This window comes from Anopheles ziemanni, chromosome 3 (genome assembly GCF_943734765.1).
Source record: "Anopheles ziemanni chromosome 3, idAnoZiCoDA_A2_x.2, whole genome shotgun sequence".
Lineage (NCBI taxonomy): Eukaryota > Metazoa > Arthropoda > Insecta > Diptera > Culicidae > Anopheles > Anopheles ziemanni.
In genome coordinates this window covers 77,348,630-77,371,815 of record NC_080706.1, presented here as the reverse complement: position 1 = coordinate 77,371,815, position 23,186 = coordinate 77,348,630, and the positions used below count along the sequence as shown (strand labels likewise).

The following is a 23,186-nucleotide window of genomic DNA, read 5'->3' as shown; positions in this document are numbered from 1 at the left end:
GTGCTTTGTTGAACACTATGTTAAAAACGGTTCACTGATATGTTTCCGGTATAATCAACGCAATACCGGCGGAAATAAGGGCAGTTTTGCTCAAACCCGGTGCCACTTCCATCGCGATCGTGCACAACAGCACATCGCGGGAAATATTGTTGTACAACGGTACTGGGAGGACGTCGACCCGGACTGTTTTCGCCGCTGCCGTCGATTCCTTTGGATTGTAGTTTAACTCAAACTGGCCCGTCGTGTTGACGTCGGTCGACGATTGCTGTATGGCCAATTTATTATGCTTCAATGTACCACCATCAATCTGCACCGTTCGAAGAGAAAGCAAATCATTAGAAGAAGCATATAAGTAGACGTAATTAATTAACTCCTTACCAATAGTGGTGCCACCATAACGCCACCATTCTTCGCAACACCACCACTACCGCCTCCGAAAGTGGCACAAAGCATTAGCTCGGTGGTGGAGATGGCCCTCTGTTTCGATCGACAAAGCTTAAGGGCCGTCAGCATGGCCTGCACATTGAAGAGATGATTGAAATCGACCCGTTCGATCGTCTGCCGTTCGAGTAAGTCTCCAAACATCCTCTCGGCGTGGTTCGTCTTCCAGCTGACCGCCCGCAGATACTCGATGACTGTCTTCGGTCCGCTCCAGAGGCGACGCCACTGCACCGGCACCAGATTGTCGCAGATCGTGGCCAGTAAGGCGCGATCCTTTGCGTTCAGCAGACCCGCATCTTTGAGCGCCATTTTCAGTGTTTGAAAGTTAGCGTCGATCGTCGCGTGCAGATTGCGGGCCACCGTCAGCTCCGATACGATGAAAATGGTCCACGGTTCGGTGCTGTCGCGCGATCGTTCGATGAGCGAATCCAGCCGAACGATGGTCGAGGAAGAAGCCGTGGTCGGACCCGATGAGAGCTTATGCCACAGGCCGACAATCGGGCGGAGCCGTTTCTCGAAGTTTTGTACCGTCCCCGAGGAGAAGTACTGGGAGCGTAGGATTTTTAGCGTATTCCGGCAGAAGATGAGATCCCGCGAGGCATTCGTTGACGCGGGAATACCGTACAGTGTGGGACTGTCCGTGTCCGGCAGTTGATCAAACGCTTTCATGTAGTCCTGCAGTACGCGAAAAAAGGGATTAAAAATCAATCTTTATTTATTTACCCCCATTTACCTCTACGTGACTTGAGTTAGGCACGGTTATGTTGAGGAACATTGGTTGCCAACGGCTTGTCATGATCTTCTCGTCGACAAACTCTCGTATGAGACACTCCAGGCGGGTAAAGTCCTGATCGTTGTCTATCCGACCACCGTAGCTCAATTTCTCGCTCAATCCTTGCACCAGTGGCCAGGGAATTCTTTGACTAACACCAGCCGCCGAACTTTCGACGTACTGTATCATATCCATGGCGGAGCGTAGATCCGCATCGGAGAAGTCGTACCTTTTACTCCAACCTTTGAAACAAAAGTTACTTGTGTAAAAGCTAAGGAAGCGTTGTGATATCAATCGTTTTGTGCTTACCTTGTGGGATGTATGATCTTCTCTCCTGCACGATCGAATGCAAGAGGAACAAGCCGACGTACAGCTTGATCGTTTTGTAGTCCCTCTTCTTGGCACCGATCGCGTCCGAGTGTTGCTCCAGCAGAAGCTTCAGCTTGTGCTTCAAACCCGTCGGCGGTTCGTACAGCACCTTGAGGCACTTCTTTAGAAACACCTCCCCGATGTGCTGGTCCGTCTCGGTGGTCAACCACAGCCGAAACCCTTCGGCCAAGTTGATTGTCTTGAGCGCATCGTCCAGCGTTCCCACCAGGAAGTTCGGCACCGTGTGAACGTTCTTGATGCAGATCCAGCTGCCCGTGTTGGCCGCATCCTTCACGAGCTTCAGGGCTTCCATCTCCTGTCCCTTGCCGATGGCGAACTCGCCGTACTTGGCCAACCCTATGCCGGGTGTTTGGCGTGCGTGCTCGCGGATTTCCTCCGACGGATCCATCCCGGATGCGGTGACCAGCAGGAGTGGTTCCGTGGGGGACGATTCCTCTGCGAGACACCGGATCGAGGGGCGCGTACTGTAGAGCGTTTTGATACCGAGCATGTTGCGCACCGATCGGTGGATCGTTTTGATGAGTAGATCCGGCCGGAGGACTTGCGCTATTAGAATCTGTTGGAACTCGCTCAACGATACCGGGGTGACGGCTTCATCCGCTTCGATGTACTTGCGCCAGGCTGTTTCGTTCGCCAGATCTAGCCGACGGTAGAGGTCTGGGAGGAGTGACTGCAGGGCGAGCACTTTCCCGCTCAACTCCGGCCTTATCCAGGCGGGGCAGTGCCCTTCCCCACCGGTCACTTCGACGTTGGTGAAGTTGTGTACGAACGATTCCCATTCCCTTTCGGGAGCAAGCTCCGGGAATGCTTGCTTGCACACGTTAAGCCCTAGAATGATCTGGTCATCCTTCGGAATGCTACGGCTCAGTAGGGAGTAGACGCGCCGTACCAGAATCCTGTACAGCTCCTCCTGGCCCGTGTGCTTATCGTTGTCGATGACGGAGAGGAAAATCGTCACGTACTTTCCTACGTTGATGGCGTAGAACCGACGGATGCCCATGTACAACCGGGCCGCCATGCCACTCAATTCCGTCCGCTGGGTGTAGTGTTGCATGATCGTGTCACGGACTTGCGTGAACTCTTCCAGCGCCTGCTCGATGGCCCCCGTACTGCTCTTGATGCTGTTGAGTGTGTTCAGCAATGGCTCGTTTTTAAGCAGATCCCCCTGGGCCGACGAAAGCTCCTGCAGCAGTTTGTCCTGTAGGTTCAGCTTCTCCTTCATCAGTTTTCCCTCTTCCTGCAGCAGCTCCGTGCGCTTGCGCTCGATCTCCGGTTGCTGGGCGTTTACCCATTTCGACGTTAGGACGTCCGTCAGTCCGGCCGTGGTGGTGGTGAACCGAAGCGACATCAGCTGCGCCCGCAGTTCCGCCCCGAGCTCCAACCCCTCGTTCTGCGTGACCAGTATCAGCTTGAAGTCGTCGTGCAGGTCGATCGCTTTATTGCCCACCTGCAGCAATCGCTTGTTGAACCGACTCTGAACGGCCGTGCAGAAGAGCGTCAAAAGTGGTGGCTCAATGACGTTAACGTTTTTAACGAGCAATATCTTCCCGAACCGAACGGCTAGCTCGAGACTGTAGCCGAACCGTTCCGCTCCCTGGCTCGTCACCTCGTAGGTGCGCCCAAGATAGGACAAATAGTTCGCTAGCCACCGCTGCCCGTACTCGGACGGATCGACCAGCAGCGGGACGGGGGTCGAGGCGTAGGGCAGCGAGAGGTACTTCACGAGCATACTCGCATTCTCCCGATATTGCTGGTCCGCCGTGAGTCCCATGCTTTCCCAAATGATCTTGTCCTGGTTGGAGACCAGCTCCTGGTCCATGTCGAACGCGGTGGTGTTTGTCAGCTGAGCCACCTTCGCCATGCAGGACCTGAACGAAAAGGCACGGTACATAAAGGAACAACCGGTATTTTATGGTACTAACTATATCCGAGTTATAATCATCCGATCGTAAAATTTAGTTTGTTTTTAATATGTAAACCCTTACAGGGATATTTTGTTTTAAAGCACTAGTTTTGTTCATGAAATTGTTAATTTTAAATCATTCATACACACTATTGAAATATTTAATAAACTTATTATTACTTTTTTAGCTTTTAAGCGTTTTTACATTGAGACACATTTAATAATGTACATTCAAGGGTTTAATTATAAATCGTTTTCGCAGTTTCTCCACCACGTTGTATTTTTTTTTGTTTTTTGATTTCATAGGCTTTGACCACGTTGTATTCAGTTTCACGTAGCTGTTGCCGTTAAAAAGTAATCTTGATCCTGTCTTTCCCGGGAGGACCAGTACTATTATTTGAACATTGACATTCGCAACTATTGCGCTATAGAAACGAAATGCATGAGGTTCAGCAAACTTCTTAAATCGGTCACTGATTAAATGGACTGCAAAAGAAACAGTCTCTTAAATGTCAACTACAAACCTTCGCTCCTCGAGACTCAGCTGCGAGAGGTGTACTATGTTGAGGGCGGTCAGAAAGCATCTTCCATCCAGATGTTTGATCGCATGGTTCAACTCGTCCAATTCCTTGCTCCAACTCGTGTACTCGGTATTTAGGCTCTGAACCAGTATTTCTGCGGTGTGGAGAGTGTTTCTGGAAGGGAGACGAAAAAAAAGAAGTTTATTGGACAACATTTTGATCGCATCGGAGCAAACTCAGATGAAAATGTCTATGGATCGATTACATCGATAAAGTTCTGTTCAATACGAGCGTGTGAGCATTGAATAAAATGGTTACATCGTTTGAAAAAGTTCGTCTTGGCGTTTTTGAGGGGTGTTGTAGAGTTGGTTTCGTTGGTTTTGTCTACTCCCATAGCTAAAATGCATTCTACTTACAACAGATTGAATATAACTGAAATATCACATTTAAATGTTTCTTGTCCGTCCGATAATACCGATAATCATCGGTCTCCTGATAACTAATCTTATTTAGCATGGATTAAAAATACTCCAAACTTGCAGGCGGAATTTACATTCTAAAGTCGATGCCTAGATCCAAAGTGTTGGTTTAAAATCGATCATCTTGTTAAACAGAATGTAGAGAAATCGATCGTAATGCTCACTTTGCTTCATCCAGTTTTATCTCCAACATGGCCGCCTCCTGCGTGTACACGTTCAGCTGCTCGGACAAACTCCGCACCGTGTCGTTCACGTTGTCCAGCCCGCTGGAAAGTGATTGCATTTCGGCCTCCGCCTGGTCAAGGTTTTCCTTCAGCTGGTTCTGCTCGCGCTCGAGAGGTTTGATGCTCTGCATCACCTTGGCGTACTTGACGTTCGCGATGACCCACGCGGCGAGTGGGGCGGCGGCCGCCGATGCTCGCTTGGCATTCCGCTGCTCGTACGAGTCTGCCTTCGCCTGCAGCAGCTTCTCGACGGCGGCACAGTTTTCCGGCCCAATGCGGGACGGATCGAGCGACCGGATGTCCTCTTTTACGCCCCGCTTAGCCAGGAACGTCTTCATGCTGTTCCACGACGTATCGCGAATGCCCATCAGTCGGAGCACGCCCTCGAGGATGTCGCGTACGATTTCCGGCGGGGCGCGCAGTGACCGGATCTCCGAGAGGGCTTCCGTTTTGATCTGACCGACGGCGGCACTGGCCTCGCGCAGTGTCGGTTCCACCAGGCTCAGCTCCTCCTCGATGGCGCGCTTGCGTTCGATCAGCTTCTCGCTGCTTTCCTGCGTCTGGCGCTGCAATTCGAGCAGTTCCGTTTTCTTATCGTTCGCCGAATGCATCGTGTTGGAAATCATCTCCAGCGATTGGTTGGCCAGTTTGCGCTTCTCGGCCAGCGCCTGCTGCTTTTCCTGCGCCTCGATCTTTAGCTTCTCGACTACGCGGTGCGTTTCTGAAAGTTTATCCACACCGATCTGGATCTTAGCCTTGTACTGCTCCTTGCCGATCTTCTCTTGCGCGTACAGGTGAAAGTATGCCCGCATCAACAATACCCGGCGCAGCGGACAGTGACTCCACTCGGTTAGACCTACAGCAATGAGATCGTTGAAGTACGCCGGAAGGGGTACCTGTTCAACGCTCTTCAGTTCGCCCGTTCCAGCGCTTCCATCTATACCGTGCAAATATCGACGGAGATCCTCCACCCGGGACACGCACTCCGGCAGCATCCAAATCATCTCCGTCTTTTGATACAACGCCGGGTATCTCTCGAACAGCGTGCGCACCGTCGGCGAACCGGACTCCAGCACCACCACGAGGTGAAAGTTCATCCGAAGCCGCTGCAGGAAGTACGCCGCCAGCGACATCTGGTACGACTCCAGCGCAGCCTGGGCTTTGAGCGGTGCGGCAATGTTTTCCAGATCATCACCGAAAAAGTCCACCAGATCACCACCGGCCAGGATGGCTTCGCATGTCTTCATCGCGTCCGGAAGGTATCCGGTGACGGAATGGTGCAACACGAACGCCACCGGTTCGTTCTCGAGGGCGGCGTTCTGCAGTACCAGTTTGAGATCGTTGTTGAACTCCGCCATCGAGTAGTGGCGGGATAGTTGTGGGAATGCCACCCGGACACTTAGCAACGTGCAGGCTGTGTAGAGAGCTTGTAACCGACCGGAACCAGCCCGCCCGGTGAGTACTAGATTGGCGTAAGGACGTGACAGGGCACGACAGATGGCGGCTACCGTTTCACAGAAGGCATCGCCCATTGGGAGATCGATGATGACACTCTCCGAGGCTGAAAATAGGGAAAATATTTGTGACTACATCCACTCAAAAACCACATCAATCCTTACACTTACTGCAAATAGACACACTATGGCCGACTGCTTGACGCCACTCGTCGGCCGACACCAGCTGCAGCTCCCCACGGCGTTGGGCGCCTTCCTTCGGGACAAACAGCTCGCTTGTTGGTAGCTGCTCCAGCATACGAAACTCTTCGCGTAAAATTTCATCGAACCGATGACGCTCCTCCAGGGACACCAACCGATCGCGGAAGATTCTTTGGCACTCGTGCTGCAGCGCTTTGCCAAAGTTTTCCTCCGGGTAGAACAGCAGTCCCGAGATCCACTGTTCGATCAGCTTCGGTGTGAAGCGGTAGTGCGTTGCCTCGGCGTGTTGGAATTGTGCGTTTATCGTCAGGTACACGTTGATGATCGATCGGACCAGCTCGTGTAGTTTCACCCGTACCGTACCCTTGGCCAGCAGATTGTACACCGGCAACAGGATGCTGCGCACGATGCTCTCCATGTCCTGCTCGCTCGGATAACCAAACCGAACCAGACGGCTGATCGACAGGAACCGGGGTGAGAGTACCGTTTTGCCAAGGTCCGTAATCGACGCACAGACCTGCACTCCGCTGACCGAAATCCACTCGACACCGTCCGAGTAGAAGCCATGCCGGTGGATGAGCTGGAGCAGCAACTCGACCACCTCACACGTGCCCCAGCAATCCACCGGGCAGAGATCGATGTTCTTGAGGTACAGGACGATGCGGGAAAAGTTTGGCCGATACTCCTTACCCTTGACGGTCGTTACGATGAGCGAGTTTTGCTTCAGAGTGTAGAGAATGTTGGCCGTCGTTAGCTGGGCACTGCAGTTGATCGTTACCAGCTGGTAGCCGCTAAACTCGCCGACGATCGTCTGCAGCAGGAGACTTTTGCCGTTGCCACTCGGACCGACCAGAAGCGCCACCTGGCGTTCCTTGGAGGCTATGATACGCCTCAGTAGATCACCGTTTAGCTTCATTAGTGGCGTTTTGACGAGCACGTTCACGTACGTACCATTCTCGATCGCCGCCCCCATGATATCGTCCGTGCTGTACAGTTCGATCATGTCCCGGAAGCTGTTGTAATAGTGGAACTCCGCCACCGATCCATCGGTAATGGCAATATCTGCCCAGGCATACACCTGATTCGAGAGAGAGTTTTTGGCCGCCATTCCGAGAACACCGCCTAGGCCGCACAGTAGATCGGTACAAAATTGATCGGCGTTCTTGACATCCTCGATGGCTACCAGGGCGGATTGGGCAAGGCTTACCAGCGAGTACCCGGTGGGTAGTTCCTTGTGCCCATCGATCCAATCGATGGCACGGTACAGGTGTTGATCGAAGTACGCCTTAAGGGCGTGTTGATCCCCCTGTTGTCGGGAGATCCAACCGGACACGATCAGCTGGTAGGGGAGATCCTCCGCGTTCAGATTGATGATGCCCATGCGCGAGATCGTTGCCGGTGAAGCCGTCGAGAGATCGTGCGTTTCGAAGATAAAGTTTACATTGCTTCCGAACTGAATGCGCCAACCGGAGGGAAGCGTAAGCAATCGGTTATCGTCCAGCACCGAGTTGAGGGCTTCGATCCACTCCGGGTCGACGTCTCCGTCACAGATGATCCACGAGGTAACGTTGCGCTGCTCGGCGTTCACTGCGATGGCCATCGAGGTGAGCACCCCGTCAGACCATTGTCGCGTGTCCGGATCAAGCTTCCCGAGCAGCTGAACTCGGTTCATCGATTTCGGTGATATGGTGTGCATGCGTATGGTGTGTCCCTGAGCCACCAGGGCCTCCTTTAGCAGTCCTATGATGGTGGTCTTACCGGACTGTGGTGGACCGATCACAACCACACCCATACGCTTCTGGAGTTGGGCGTGCAGTTCCAGGCACTTTTCAATCTGTCGTTCATGCTGCTGCTGACCGAGTAGAGAAAAGGCGTCGGCCAGCTTCTCCCGAAGCTCGGTGTCGCTGCCGCTCACAATGGGAATATCCGGAAAGACGTTCGCCAGCAGCACATCGAATCGCTTGGCGTCGGAAATCGTCAACCGGCACATCAGGTTCGAGCGGATCACGTTCACCACAACACCGGCCTCCTGTTCGTACGAGCGACTCCCTTCGGTACCGTTCAGGGCACCACCACAGGCCAACAGAACCGCCTTCAGCTCCCTCAAACCCCAGTCGTAGTGGCGCTGTCGGGAGAGAATCCTCTGGGCCAACTCGAACAACTCCACAATCTGGGCTCCTATACGTTCCGCGTTGACAAACCCCTCCACGAACAGGGTAACGCACGCGATCTGCTGAGGACGTGGTGCTTGCATCGCAATCGGACGGAACAGTGCCTGCAGGTTCAGCGGTAGCTGCTGTCGACCACCGTACTCCTCGCCAGCCGGATTCAGCGTCACAAACACACAACAATGCTGATCGAGTGGGATCGTTTCGCCGTTCATCGTCACCTCCGTGCGCTTGTCCTTGAGGGCCCGCTGAAGCGGTTGGATTAGCATCGAGATCGACGAAAGTGTTGCCTCCTGCAGTCGGTTGAACTCATCGAAACAACCCCACGCACCGCACCGAGCCAATCCGGAAAGGATGAGAGCCATCGCAGCCGTGTCGATGTTTTCATCGCAGTTAAACACCAGCACCAAGCGGCCGAGCATTGCACCGAGCGATTTGACGCACTCCGTCTTACCGGTGCCGGCTGGACCGAACGGGTTCCCTCCCAAACCGAGCTGCATGGCCTGCGTTAGGGTGAGGTAGCAATTGTGCGCCAGCGAGGTGTACACGAGCTTGTTGTAGTTGCCCAAAAATTCGTACGAATAGCGAAACTCGGCGTGAACCATCCGCACAGTGACGTTGGCTTTGGGGTCGGCATAAAACTTCAACTGCTGCAGCCAGTACCAGTCGGTGGCGTTGGTTACGTTGTGCGAGAGAAGGTAGTCCACCGTCGTCTGTTGGTACACCAGGTCAATCAGCAACGAGCGCAGCTTCACACTTGTCAGATGATTCTGACTTTGTTGCAATAGCGTCGAGTACTTGGAGATTTCATTTTGCACGTGCTGTTTGAGGTTTGCCAGCTGCATACCAATGATGGCCTTTTCGGCGCGCTTGGTAAAGTGAATCGCATTGGCAAGGCAAATCACCTGCATCGGAAAGCGCTCGATCGTGGCGAGATCGAATGAGTCCGCCCCTTGAACACACTGCCCGATGGAGTGCTGAAGTGTCTGCTTAATCCGTTCGACGAGCGTGCTGAGCCAGTCCTCCACTGGAGTCCCGGGGACCGTAATCGGTTCTAACAGTGACACCTCGTCACCCTCTTCGCTGGCAAATCCGACCACTCGCTCACATGCGTCCCCTTCTAACAGCAACCGATACACACCCGGGAACAATTTCCGGATGTGCTTCTGAATAATGCTCTCCTTGGACGACTGCCCGAGCAGCTCCAGCAAATCGTCGTCGGAAAGGAAGTAGAACCGCGAGAATGCATTCCGCTTCGATTTGATGTACGTACTGAGTGCATTCTGGCAGCGTGTGATTTGCCCCTGCAGTGTCTCGATGATCGACAAGATGTTATTGATCCGATTGAGGGACACAACGCGCGGATCATCTGCCACCTCCTTCATGATGTAGCGAAAGTTCTTGTCGATGCTGCGAAACACCGCTTCCTCCTTCTTCAGCGTACCGACACCGAAGATTGGCTCGAGGTAGATCCACCGCTTCTGTATCTGACCGAGGTGCGTTACAATGTAGTCGAGATTGTTCAGCTTTTCCTCCCAAATGTCCGCCTGGTCGGAGAACGACTCGAAAGACGCGGAGTTTTTCGCCGACTGCAGCAGAAACTGATTGTCGCCAATTTTGTTGAGCGTCTCGACGTAATCCTTGATCAGCTTCATCGGTGCACCCTTCGAGTCGATGTAGTCGGTTAGCTTCAGCATCGCCGTGACGCTCCACTGTTCCAGCTCGACGATCGCCTGCCGGATGACGTGCTCGGAAGCGGCACTTCGAACGATCGTTTGAATTTCACCTGCCTGTTCCTGCAGCCGCTCACTCGCGCCGAGTACATCGCCCAGGCAAAGATCGTGCAGCGATCTCGAATCGATGGCCAATATCATGCACAACTTTGCCCAGTGCTTCTCGATCAGTGCGTCCGACTGGAGCGTGGTGAGAACCGGTAGCGCTCCCTTGTACCGATCGATCGTGCCACTTATCCTCGCGCTTGCTACGCTGACCTGCGGCTGGTTGGAGTGCGCCTTTTCCCAGCGTCCAATGAAATCAGTCAGGATGTGCGGCCGACGTCGGTAGATTGTCCACTCCTCGTTCGCTACCGTGTCGTAATCGTTGAGGAACTCATTGAATATATCCCAATTTTTCCCCTGGTCCGTGATATCACGCTCCAGGTTGGTGAATATCTCGTCGAACTCCTTCGGTACGGATATATTAAACTTTTCCGTCTGTTTACTGAAAGAACGCGAAAAGAAAAGGTTTCACCTTTTGCACAACAACGAAAGTTACCGTCACTTACTTGAGGGTTTCTCGCTTGTTCAGGATCTGTTTCCATTGCGATTGCCGGTCGCGGAACAGAGACATATCCGCATTTTCATTGGTCTACAATATTATGCAATAGTTTATAGTCATGAGTTTTTAGAAAACCGGAACACCTGCAACATACCTCCAAATCTTTTATGGTCGACTCCCAACGAATGGAGAACTTTTCAGCCTCGTCATTCAACTCATTGATTTGTCGTAGGATGTTCTCTTTGATTATATCGAGCCGTCCCTGTAGCAACGTTTGGTGATTGTCGATAAGTGGCTGAAGCTGGTTCCACTGCAGCAAGATGCCACCGAGCGCGGACACACGCTCCTTGCACCAACCGGCCAAGCACGTGTCCTTACCCTGCAGCGACTTCATCAGCTCACTCATCTTGGGCAGATCGTGGATGATCTTCTCATACTTTGCGCTCGACTCCGCAATCCCCAGCTCATCCTGGGGAATGTTCTGCAGCACATTGAATGAGTACGCCAGGTACTCCTGGATCTCAGCAATACTGTCGAGAATGGACGTACGGAGACTCCCGGCCAACGCCTCCCAGTACCGCCGACTAAGCGCCTCGATGTCGCTACACAGCGGAGCGTAGTTTATCAGCAGACAGTCGATCTCCTTCTCGCGCTCCTGAACCCGGGCCAGCTGTTGGCTGAAGCGTTTGCACGCACGAAAGTTGTTATCCCAGTGCTGCCAGCTTGTGCAGTGTATCGTGCACAGTTGCTCCAGGTCGACCATCCCGAGCGCCACAAACGGTAGCCAACTGTCGCGGAACTCGAGCAGCTGCCGGAACACGATCTCCGACTTTTCATAGATCACGCCAAAGTGCTGATAGTTCCGATCGATCATTGTCTTGAAGAGGGTGGTGCTCTGGTCGGAGAGCCCCTTGAAGTTGACCGGTTTCTCGATGAAGCGGCGCACCTGTGAGTAATACCGGGACTTGATCTCTTCTAGTGTGGGGCGAAACTGAATGCGCTGCTGGCGGAAGATGAGATCGACGTGAATTTCAGGCAACTTTTGATGGACATCCAGTAGCCCGGAAATGTACTGATACTCGAGCACTTTGTACAGCTGGTGGTCCCAGTGAAACTTGAACGGGTTCAGATTCCCATACCCCTGGCGCTCCATACTGACAACTATTTCTCGCAAACCCCGTATCTCCTCCTTCCACACACCCGCCTGGCGTATCAAATCGGTCTCCATGAGCTTCAGTATGGCCTTCCGGGCCTGCTCGTGGTATCCGGCGAGCAGATTATTGTCTTTCAGCAGCCGCTTTACGGCATCCTGTAATGCCTCGATGTACCGCTCGACGGAATCCTCCTCGCTCCACGACACCGATTCACTCTTGACCAGCTTCGAAAACTCCATGGCGTTCTTCAGCATGATCGGACGAACGCAGGGCACCATGACGCCCCCGATGGTGTTGTGGAATGTGGCCACTTGCTGCAGGCGCCTAGCGTGTGCTACAAACCGCATCGAGTGTGACACGTTGCGCAGGATCTCGGGCGTATGCTTCAAGCCGAGGTTCTGCAACTGGCGTGCCTCGTCGATGAAGGTGACCAGTTTCGGCCCGAACGTTACCTTCATAAGCTGATTGTCCGACTTATCGAACACCACGACGGGTTGGTTTTCGCGAAGACTGCAAAAGAAAGTATTTACTATGATTAATGATGCCCATCCATCATTCATCACACACCGGGGGGAGACCGTACCTTAAAACTCCATCACGGATGGCCATCATGGAGTTTTCGGTCCACGTTTCAAAGTTGCCCCGTACGAGCGCCTGCATTTCCTCCTTGAACTCAACTATTCTTTTCAGCACTTCCGCATGGCCTTCCCGATCCCGGCACAAGCTGGCGACGATGGTCTCGAGTTGACCGAGCTCGTCCTCGACCACCCGGTAGCAGCGTGTCTCCGCCACAATCGGGGTCACGTCACTCTCGGTGAAATTAGTCCCGGACAGGAGCTCGCGAAGCTCCCTCAGCATGGTATCGACATTGCGGAAAATTTGATTCCTCTCCGGGGCGAGCGTTTCCAGCACGAGCGGACGGGTGAGTAATTCCCGATAGCGGTTGAAAACCATCACCGCATGCCGGGGATTGCCACCGGTTTCGAGGATCTTCTGCTGCAGCACAAACGCCGCACGCTCGTCGATCTTTGCGAGTGCGTGTTCCATTTTGGCTTTCGCCATTTCCCATCGTTTATTTCCCAGCGGCGTTAGGTCGTAAATGTTCATACCTGGGAAAAGGAGGGACGATAATTCGCTTCCATCGCTATCATTTTAAACTGTCTCTTACCATGAAAGGGTAATGCCACTTCGTTCACCAAAGGAAAATATTGTTCACTCTCGAAGAATAATGCGTACAGTAAATCTTTCACGTGTCTTATTTCTAGGATCTGCAAGTACAACAATATATAAATTTGAAAACGGACACACCTAATGATAAACGCCATTCTTACCTCCTTGTACCGTGTTTGAAATTTGCTCAAAAGCTTCGACCGGTACGGTTCCCCCATCCACGGATGGGGCTCGTAGTTGGGCCAGAATAGGCGCGTTAGTGAGTCGAACGTTTGAATCCACGAATCGAGCGTTTCTTTCACGTGCCCAATAGCGTCATCCTGAGCCACCGTTCCAATGTCCCACATGTCCACCTCCGTAAGGTGTTCTGTACAAGATGCGACCACACGGACGGCTTAAAAATAGTAGGGAATGCTTAATTACATCGCCTTTTTTTTTTTGGTACTACTGTGACTTACAAATCATGTCGAAAATGCTACACATCCGGTTCTGGGGGTAATGGTTGGGCAAGCGCCATATTTCATCCAACACCGTCTGGCACACGTCGATCATTTCGTCCAGCTTGTTCAGGCTCATTGTTTCGTTTTCACTGCAACGGAAAGGCGTATCATTGTAGGAAGCACTGTGAGTTCTTCTCTGTCTTCGTTACCCAAACTGTTGGCTGATCTTTTCCAACATCGTCGCGAACGAGCGTGCCGTTTCGCGATCCGCTTTGGTCGGCAGGGATTTCGTCTTGTGCAACCAGAAACCGACCTCATCCTGCAGTGACAGAATGCCCGACTCGGTAAGCCCCAGCGATAGACCCAGGCTAGAGTGTAGGTTCTGCAGCAGGCCCCGTATTTCCGCCGGGTACTCGGACTTTTTCAATATGTATGGCGAAAAGACGCGCTGCAGCGTGTTGTAGATGGACTTTGCCAAACCGCCCTCGAGCGTCAGGAGCCCTATTTTGGCTGGGCCCGTGTGCCCACTGAAGTCCAGGTTCGGTATCTTGTAGAACAGCAGCCCATACTGGTCCTCGAGCGGGACGACGTTCTGCAGCAACACCTCGCCGTCTACCGAAACGGCCGCCAGTACGGTCACGTCGTCGTTCTGGAGGAACTCCTTTATGACGTCACCGTTTTCCAGCACTGTCACGTCGAAGAACTCAACTGGAAACGCAATGGAACCGCAGTTTTCTCGTTATCCCGCAACACCTGAGGCCAGGAAAACACTTACCACAAGCATTGTAGATAAATTTGTACCGGTTGGACATCGTTTGAACAGGTTTCGATGATTAATTTCAAGGAAACTGGAACACTTTCATCGGCCGCTTGCCGTCCGTGAGTCCTGCTCGCAAGGACCGCATAAAAACTCGCTGTGTTTTCCTAACCTTGTTCCCATGGTTACGGTGACGACGGTATCGACGACGATGACGCAAACGGTTTCTCCGGGAAGCGACCGTTTGCCGGTGCCAGGGAGGTGCGACCGACGGGAACTTGTTTACATCCTTTTTGAAGGTTGTCCGGTGTTCCGGTTCGGCAGTGCAACAGGTTGGCGTGCATCGTAACCCATGGTAACCGGTGTTTAATTTCATTCATCGCTTTTTTATTTAGTCTCGATGATTGTTCCTTGATAAATGATCGATTAAAGTGGAAACTTCAGGGGTGTACAATCAAAATTTTATTTCATTTGTATGAAAGCAAGCAAAACTATTTTACAAAAAAAAACAACTCTACAGTTATTTCACGAACAAATCTACAAGAGTTAGATACGATGGTGCGTCCGAGGGTGCAGATATCACATGGGTGTATGTTTTAGTGTGCAATTAATAGATGTTTTAAAACACTCAACGTGCCGATGATGACAAGTAAAACCGATGCTGGTGTAACGGTAATGCTCGAACCTGAAAGATAAAACGGATAGTTTGAGATAGAAACGTGTTAATGATGTGTTCTATTCTATTTTTTTAACTTACTGGCTTTGAAGCAAACATTTTCCTTTTCTATGTGACCGGGCAGGCAGACGCATGCATTCATGAAGCACTCCATTGTTTGCTCGTGCGGTCCGACGTGGAACTGGTAGCAGTTTTGGTCGTTGTTGCAGCTATCGCCATGAGCTGAAAGACCGACGAGGTTGATTAGTCGAATGACTGTTACATTCTAGTTCGGCAGGGGAACAAGGAAAACAAGCGCGAATTGTAATTATTATCCGTTCCACTTACCTATCTTGCGCTCACAAACGTTCCGTATCTTCTGCTGTCCACTCGTGGCGTCGCTGGCGTGCACCGGAAACTGGAAGTGATTGCTATCGCACACGCACCGCTGCTGATAGCAGATCGAGCCGACCCCCAGCGTGGCAATGCACTGGTTCGAGTCGGTGCAAGGTTGTTCAAGTTCGGCCTCGGCCAGGCAGCTACTGTTGGTCGAGTCGGCCACGAATCCCGTGCCGCAGATACACTGGCCGCTGTGGCAGAGCGCATCTCCAATCGTGCCGTTCGCGCACTCCTCGTTCGATTCGCAAGGCTTCGAAAGGTTAGCGACCGCTAGCCGGCGCGGAAAGAATAATCGTTAATGTGCCATCATCTCCGTTGTCATCGGCTGACCGATTGGTCTACTCACCTATTATCGAGTGACAGCTGCCCTCGTAGGTGACGAAGTGCTCCTGGCACCGGCAAACCTGTTCCGTGCGATCGCATTCGGCGAAGTGATCACGGTGGGAGCACTGCCCGCTCTCCTCACACTCCCCGCCCAGCGGGATCGATTCTGCAACGAGAGCGAGAGGAAAGCGATCGAGCCGGCGCGTTTCGCATGATCCAGCAAGAAAGTGAGGTTAGGCAGAAGGTGAGGTGTCCGGGGAGCGGACAGGAGGACACACTTACCATGGACACACTTCTTCTCCACCCGGCTCGGGAGAAACCCGTCCTTGCAGACGCACCGGTGCGTCTGCTCGTGGCAGAACGAATTGGCGACCTGACACGGACATTGGCCACCGATCTGGTTCGACACTCGGTTGACCTTGAAAAAAAAAATGGAAGGGCGTACGGAAGGGACAGTGATAATCCTACGGCACGTGTGTGCGATCAAGTTTAACTTACCAGCGGCTTGCACTCGGTGGCATTGTTGTCCCGCTGGAGGTCAGTGCACCGGCAGTGCTCCTCTACGCACGTGGAGTTGACCGTGGCACTGCGAAACGCCTCGCAGTCGTGATCACTTTCGCACATCAGATCGATAATACCTGCGGTGTTGCAATTACTCGTGGTGTGATTGATCGGAACATCTGGACCACCGTTGTGTCATTTACTTACCGCTCGATCTGCTGCAATCCAGCGCAACGATCAGGACGAAAATCACAAACCGAAACATGGCGCCCACGATGATTCTGTGTGCGATTTCTCCGAGCAGATGGAATAGAATGACGCTTTTAGGGGCTTGGGGCTGACTAGCGAAAGCTTTTATTCTTTTCTTTTATAATGTTCTTGCCATAATTTAACGGCTAAACGGCAACACTCTTCGTTTCATCGATTAACTGGAGAAATGTCAATTTGAGCAGTCGGCATAAATTGTCCAATATTCAGTTATCATTTTCAATCAATTATATTTCATTTCTGATTCATGCCGTGAGGATTCTGACTTTTTACTAAAAGGTTTTTTTACTTTTGTTAATAATTGCTACGCCTTTTAGAAAATCGGTCCCGAGGCTCACAACCTCGACGGCGTGGGTTTGAATCCCAACCGAGACCGGACCCTCCCCTGTACGAGAGGGCTGACTATCCGCATTCACATAGGGAAAAAGTCTAGTAAGCCCTTAACGGGTAGGTATGAGATGTCTTGTAAGCCCTTAATGGGTAGGCAAGAGGTCGTTACGCCAAGAAGGTGAAGAATAATTGTTCCATTTTTTTAAATGAGGAATTAAATAATGAGGTTTTATATAGGTAAGAAATGCTATTAGTGAAGAAGTTGTTTGTACTTGGTTGGTCTTGCAGTATTCAAATTTTGATTTATAAATAAATTACGGCTTGGCAAATATTATTCTACTATCAAACTACCTAACCGGCTGAAAATGTAGTGACATGTCGGAAGAAAATCATGTTTGTCATGAGGTCATCACGATTGCTGAGACCTAAACAACGGTACCTGTCCTTTTTCTCGGCGCGATAATTTATACAACTATAAGCTTTATCTGCAAGGCTGTCGGGCTAAAATGTATGAATTTTTATCTTTCTCTGAATATATTTTACTCATGGCAACAAATGAAAAATAATTTAGATGAAGTCACCAACCGCAGCGTATTCCCAAGACAGACGCGAGCGCAATACGCTGGGATATCTTCTATCTCCTAGTTATACGGCCGTAATACCATAATATATAAATCTTCTTTATCCTATGGATTCTGCTTGTTGCAGGTAAGGCGGTTAGGGTAATGTAAGAATGGACGGACAGGAGCTAATAATGAATTACAATAAAAATAACATGCTGTAAGCGAGCTCAACCAGCACACGCCCTGGAGAACCCGTCTGCATCTTCCACCCTGGGTGCTTTGTGCGCGAAACACGTTTGCTTTTATTTCCGTATTCCCACGAGGTCCCGCAGCCCTATAAAGGGTTGCACCGAACGTGGGCTCAGATCAGTGCGTTTGCATCTTCATCGTCGACGAATGTGTTCCAAGTGCTCGAACCGACTAACGATATGCTTCGTTCTGTCTGATAAGTGATCTTGTTACTGGTGTTTTTTTTGTGAAGTTGTGATTGTTACCCGGAGTTTGTGAAAAAAAAAATTGTGTGAATTTTGCGCTCACAGTTTTGTGCTATCGATTGAAAAATGCAACATACGTTGAACATCTCGACGGCCGAGACTCCGATGGAGACGGGACCGCCGGAGGAGGGCAAGCTGAATGTTTCCGAGTTTTATCGCGGTGCGACCGTGCTTATCACCGGTGGAACCGGGTTCATCGGGAAAGTGTTGGTGGAAAAGCTACTACGGTGCTTCAAAGTGAAGAAAATTATTCTTCTCATCCGTCCGAAGGGCAACATTGGTCCGTCGGAACGTCTCCAGCAGATGCTGGACGGCCCGGTCAGTCTTTAGAACTTCTGTGCTGTGTGGAAGATCATAAAGAGTGTTCTAACGCTTTCGACGTTTTGCAGATATTCAACACGCTACGCAATAGCAAGGCCAACGCTCAGCATCTTTTCAGGAAGGTCGTCGCAATGGAGGCCTCCTTCGAGCAAACAGACATCGTGGACGATATCAATAGAACTAAAATTTGCAATGAAGTTCAGGTATGTGGGGAATTGTATCAGGTGTAGTGTTTGAAATTGTTCGGAGTTTTCGTCCAAAGACCAAAGAACCAAAGAACGAATGACTAAAGAACACTGATATCAGTTCAGTCAGAATAATTTGTCGGGTCACTTTTCCTCGTTCTGATCCAAAATGAATAGTGGTATAACGTAATCCATTTGCGATCTTTGCGGTTTTGGCTGTCCGACCTAAAATACAGTTTACAGAAAACGTTCAGCAACAAACCCAACATAAACTACACCACAAAAGTCAGCACACAGCAGGCCAAATATATTAAGAAACGCCATTTACGTTGTGAAGAACAATTAGTTAATACAAGTAAAATGAAGGATTCTTCTTTGCACTGTTCTCTACATATTGACGCATATTATCATAGATTAAAAATACTCAGAATTCCCGTCACAGTTGGGGCACTTATGTAGTGCTCAGCCTCCAAATCCTCTTAATCATGCGCCTCACCTGGTTCGTTATTGTGGTAAAACGACCAATTCTTCGTAAATTTTCAACCTAACATTTATCTAACAAAGCAAACGGCATTTGTTTCTGTTTTAACCTGCTGTGTACTGACTTTTGTGGTGTAGTATATTTTGCACTACTGTATAAATGAAGGAATTACCTTAAACCCGGTTAAAGTCCTGTAAAACGAAAAACGGACAATTTCCACTACTACATCTGGTTCATGTTACCTACATGATCGCCCGAGCAACCGTTGATAATATTTATCATTTCTTGTTCCGCGAAGATCGTCTTCCACGTGATGGCGTCCATCCGGTTCGATGAAGTCCTGGACGATGCGATCGCCATGAACGTTACGTCCGCCCAGCGACTCTACGCACTGTCAAACGCAATGACTCAATTACGCGCGGTCGTCCACGTGTCGACGTTCTACTCCAACTGTAACCGGGAGCACATTGAGGAGCGCATCTACGACGACATCCCATTCGGTGGACTCGATCACATCACGCTGATGCTGAAGAAGCTGGACACGCGAGAAAAAGAGCGTATGACGCAGCTTGTCCTGGGCGAGATGCCGAACTCGTACGTGTTCAGCAAGAAGTGCGCCGAGGCGATGATCGGGCGCGACTTCCGGCACCTACCGATCGGTATCTTTCGGCCGCCGATCGTGATCTCGAGCTACCGCGAGCCGGAACCGGGTTGGATCGACTGCTTCCACGGTGCCACCGGGCTTTGCGTGCCGGTTGTTGTCGGCAAACCCATGTGGTATTACGGCAAGCCCGAGGTTAAGCCGTTCATGACACCGGTCGACTACACCGTGGCCGGCATGATCGTGGCCGCCTGTGACATTGGTCAACGTCAGTGCAGCATTTTGCCATTGGAGAAGCCGGTTCCGGTGTACAACTACACGTTCGAGAAGAATGCGTTTCCCTATGCTAACTTGGTGGAACTAGTTAGCTCCGGGCTCCCGAATCCAGTTGATCGATGGTTAGCGTAAGTAGTGCTTTATCAAAACCTCTTCGTTGGCTACCAGTTTCATCCTTTTCCGTTATTCAAACAGAGGAATCAAGTGCCGAATAAGCCCGTGGAAAGTATTCCCCAAGATTTTGCTATGGCTAATGACGCTCCAGGCTCGGATAGCTGATGAGGTGTTGGCTTGGTTTGGAAAGCGAGGAAGGTAAGCGATCACTAGCAGCGCTCACCCAATTTGGGAAGGTTCTCTCCTAACCACTTTTTAATTGCTGCCCATTTTGTAGCAACGTTAAAATCGTCTCGGCAATCTCTACCCTTGCCAATGCGGTCGAATTCTTCCGCTGTCGCATGTGGACGATGGATAACGGCAACGTGAAACGCATGATATCGCTACTTTCGAGTGACGACGCGAAACGGCTCGACATAGACGCAGATCGAATCGATTGGCGGGACTACTACAAGTCCTTCGCCAAAGGAATCGCAATGGAGCTGATGCGAAAGGCACGTAGTAGACAGCAACGGGCCAAAAGAATTTAAACTTCTGACTGTTCTAATCTATACTTCCGGAAGTATGTTTAAGGATGAAATTTTAAAGTATTTTTGTTAGTTGTGCCTGCCTGGTTCTTGACTCATATTTATTTATGATTATTTTTCTCAATACAAATAAAAATGAAACAAACTTATTAAGTTGACTCATTAGGTTTGTGAAATCCAATATATTGAATATGAACATAAACAATTCTTTTCATCTAATTTTAATTCAAACTAATATGATTTGTAGTATGTGTTTTATAGAGAAATCTTCAAAACTAGAATTTACAACAATCATAGAAAAGTATAAGTAGTCATAAAAAATGGCATTCAAATTTTTTCAGTCAAATCATGGAGCCTTTTTTTGCAGCACCAATTTAAAAAAAAATAATAATCCCAACTGATTATACTGGAATGAATTTTATTTCGCACACCATCAATAAAATAACAAAATTTTGATGGTTTTTTTAGCCATGGTCATTTTATAAATAGAAAAAATTTCACATTATTGATGAATATTGATAACGTCAATTGTAGACTCAAGTACAGCCCAACACCGGTTTAACGGTTTTGAGTTTTTCAATCTCGTCCTCTTTTTTGCTTTCGTTCGATGTACGCGTAAAATCCACTAACATAATTCCTAAAGTAATCTTCCCAATCCAAAAGATCGACATCGAACTCTAGCAGCTTTTCTTCCTCCTTTAAAAGAAGCGAGCGCATCCGCTTCACATTATCGTTCCGTGCCGTCCAGCTATTGGACAGGAAATGCGTGCAAGCCGTATGCAGCCGTTGCAAGGATGAAATTGCCTTAACATGACTGTGAAGAAAAGTTATAGATGTGAAAGGAAACTTTAAAATCGAAAAAATAATCTCCAAATTATAAATCGTTACCGTTTAGGCTTCCTAATGAGGCAGCGCAGAAAATCGGCCAGATATGCCTGCAAGTAGAGCAACCAAAAGGTGATACGGGACAAAATAGGTCGTCGCGTTAGACGAACTCTAATCGTGCTGAAAAGTGGAATCGATGAAACACTTAAATAACTTTAATTTAAAACGTTCTAATCCGAACTCCAAACAAACCTTAAGGCACGTTCTATGGCCGTAGGTAATCCGGATCCAACATAGGCGATAAATTGCTTCCAGTTTAACGGATTTTCGAAGGCAAAGTTATAGACGGGAAGGCAGGGCACTGTTCGATTAAACGATTCCAACTTCTTGCGCTCGTCGTGCCGGGCTCGGATGTCGCATGCGGCTGTAATCATTGCAGCGATACAGTAGTCGGCCGGAGCTATCGTGGAAAGACTTGCTGGATTGCCCTGATACCAGACGAGCCGTTGCTGTAGGATCGCTACAGAGAGGCCGGTCGTGGCCTGTATGCCGTCCACCCAACCAGGCGCAGGTTCTTGGTAGCTGGAATTCACTACTGGAGGACGGAAGATTCCCATCGGTAGGTCCGCGAACTGCTGCTGAACCATCACTTCAGCGCACTTCTTGCTGAAGACATACGCGTTGGGCAGCTGACCGAGGATGGTCGGGGTTAGGGCATCCCTCTCGGACTCCGTCAGTGCATCGAGAATGCGTCGAATGTTATGAAGCCCGCCGAATGGAATATCGTCGTAGATTTGTTCTTCAATGTGAGAACGGTCACAGTTGCTGTAAAACGTCGAAACGTGCACGATCGATCGAAGATTTCGCGCATTGCGGATGAAACTGTACAGCTTCTCCGCAGTGGTAACATTGTTCTCGAGACTGTTTTGCAGATTATTGGTTAAATTTACATCGCCTATAACGTGAAAAACAATCTGCAAAATTGTGAATAGTAGAATTAATAATCGTTTGGGGATTACAAAAATACATTCAGATTTAGCTAACCTGTGTGTCAGTTAATAGTTCAGTCTTTTGAGGTTCCCTAACGATCTCTTCCGACGTGAAGTCAACATCGATAGATTCCAGCTTGGCAAAAAGAGCATCAGGATGAATTACCGTCCTCCGTATGGTATTGAAAATCTAGAAAATTTTGAATTTAAAAACTCTGTGACCTTTGGCAAACAGCGCAAGTTGAACACACTTCAAATTGTGGAAAGTTTCTGTTTCGAATACTTTCCCACTCGAACCAGAGATTCACGAAAAAAATTTACAAATGGAAACCTTTAGTTTTACGACATGATTAAGGCTATCCACTGCATATCACCATACTAACCGGATCATTTATTATTTGCTTGAGCCGTTCGGAAGGTTTAACATTTCTCCGTTCACGTAGCAAAAGATAGATTTTCTTCACCTCAAAGCTTCGCAACAGCTTCTCCACCAACACTTTTCCCATAAAGCCGGAACCACCGGTGATCAGCACTACTGCATTGCGATAGAAGTCGCATACGGATAATTTAGGAGTCGAATCTGCCATGGTCAGTCTAACACACTGTTTCGTATCACAATGGTACTGGATCCGAAGTCTTCGACCAACTCATGGATATCGCACACTAAGCTTAAAGGCTTAAATGCTACCCTTGTTGACCGTACTCAGGGTCGTAGAACTTTAGCTTCATTAGAGCGGTAAAAGTGCATACCTAATTATACCGTGTGCTAGTTATTTCATTGTCAAATATGATCTTTTTTTACTTGCTTGTTTTTGTAACAGCTATCCAGTGCAGTATTTTTTTTTATGCAACACGTACAGGTTGACCGTCATAACATTCCTCTATTTTTAGCATTCAATATACCGTTACGATGCACTGTTGAGAAGGAACAACTGTTGGGCATCAAATGAACTATTGTTCATTATTTTTAGCTCTATAACACA

The 23,186-nt window shown here is 49.7% G+C and overlaps 4 protein-coding genes across 4 annotated transcripts; 1 reads left to right on the top strand and 3 right to left on the bottom strand.

The window, feature by feature from the left end:
* Positions 1 to 31: 31 nt before the first annotated feature.
* Positions 32 to 14,406, bottom strand: LOC131288116 (cytoplasmic dynein 2 heavy chain 1). Its single transcript, XM_058317227.1, has 15 exons — positions 14,370 to 14,406; positions 13,804 to 14,302; positions 13,613 to 13,743; positions 13,316 to 13,548; positions 13,153 to 13,252; positions 12,568 to 13,093; positions 10,985 to 12,494; positions 10,838 to 10,920; positions 6,356 to 10,773; positions 4,671 to 6,291; positions 4,031 to 4,201; positions 1,523 to 3,471; positions 1,175 to 1,455; positions 379 to 1,116; positions 32 to 307 (listed from the first exon to the last, which is right to left on the bottom strand). Exons 1-15 carry the CDS (start codon positions 14,404 to 14,406, stop codon positions 32 to 34), a joined length of 12,573 nt encoding a protein of 4,190 aa, XP_058173210.1.
* Positions 14,407 to 14,790: 384 nt separating this feature from the next.
* LOC131287649 (tenascin) lies at positions 14,791 to 16,495 on the bottom strand. Its single transcript, XM_058316718.1, has 7 exons — positions 16,438 to 16,495; positions 16,228 to 16,367; positions 16,012 to 16,147; positions 15,752 to 15,895; positions 15,355 to 15,675; positions 15,109 to 15,249; positions 14,791 to 15,036 (listed from the first exon to the last, which is right to left on the bottom strand). Exons 1-7 carry the CDS (start codon positions 16,493 to 16,495, stop codon positions 14,948 to 14,950), a joined length of 1,029 nt encoding a protein of 342 aa, XP_058172701.1. The 3' UTR covers positions 14,791 to 14,947.
* Positions 16,496 to 17,950: 1,455 nt separating this feature from the next.
* On the top strand, positions 17,951 to 20,392 carry LOC131285541 (fatty acyl-CoA reductase wat-like). The gene is made up of 5 exons (XM_058314399.1): positions 17,951 to 18,202; positions 18,274 to 18,408; positions 19,170 to 19,876; positions 19,944 to 20,060; positions 20,140 to 20,392. Exons 1-5 carry the CDS (start codon positions 17,951 to 17,953, stop codon positions 20,390 to 20,392), a joined length of 1,464 nt encoding a protein of 487 aa, XP_058170382.1.
* A 573-nt stretch (positions 20,393 to 20,965) lies between these two features.
* LOC131285540 (fatty acyl-CoA reductase 1-like) lies at positions 20,966 to 22,790 on the bottom strand. Its single transcript, XM_058314398.1, has 5 exons — positions 22,587 to 22,790; positions 22,259 to 22,393; positions 21,467 to 22,188; positions 21,278 to 21,394; positions 20,966 to 21,203 (listed from the first exon to the last, which is right to left on the bottom strand). Exons 1-5 carry the CDS (start codon positions 22,788 to 22,790, stop codon positions 20,966 to 20,968), a joined length of 1,416 nt encoding a protein of 471 aa, XP_058170381.1.
* Positions 22,791 to 23,186: the final 396 nt, after the last annotated feature.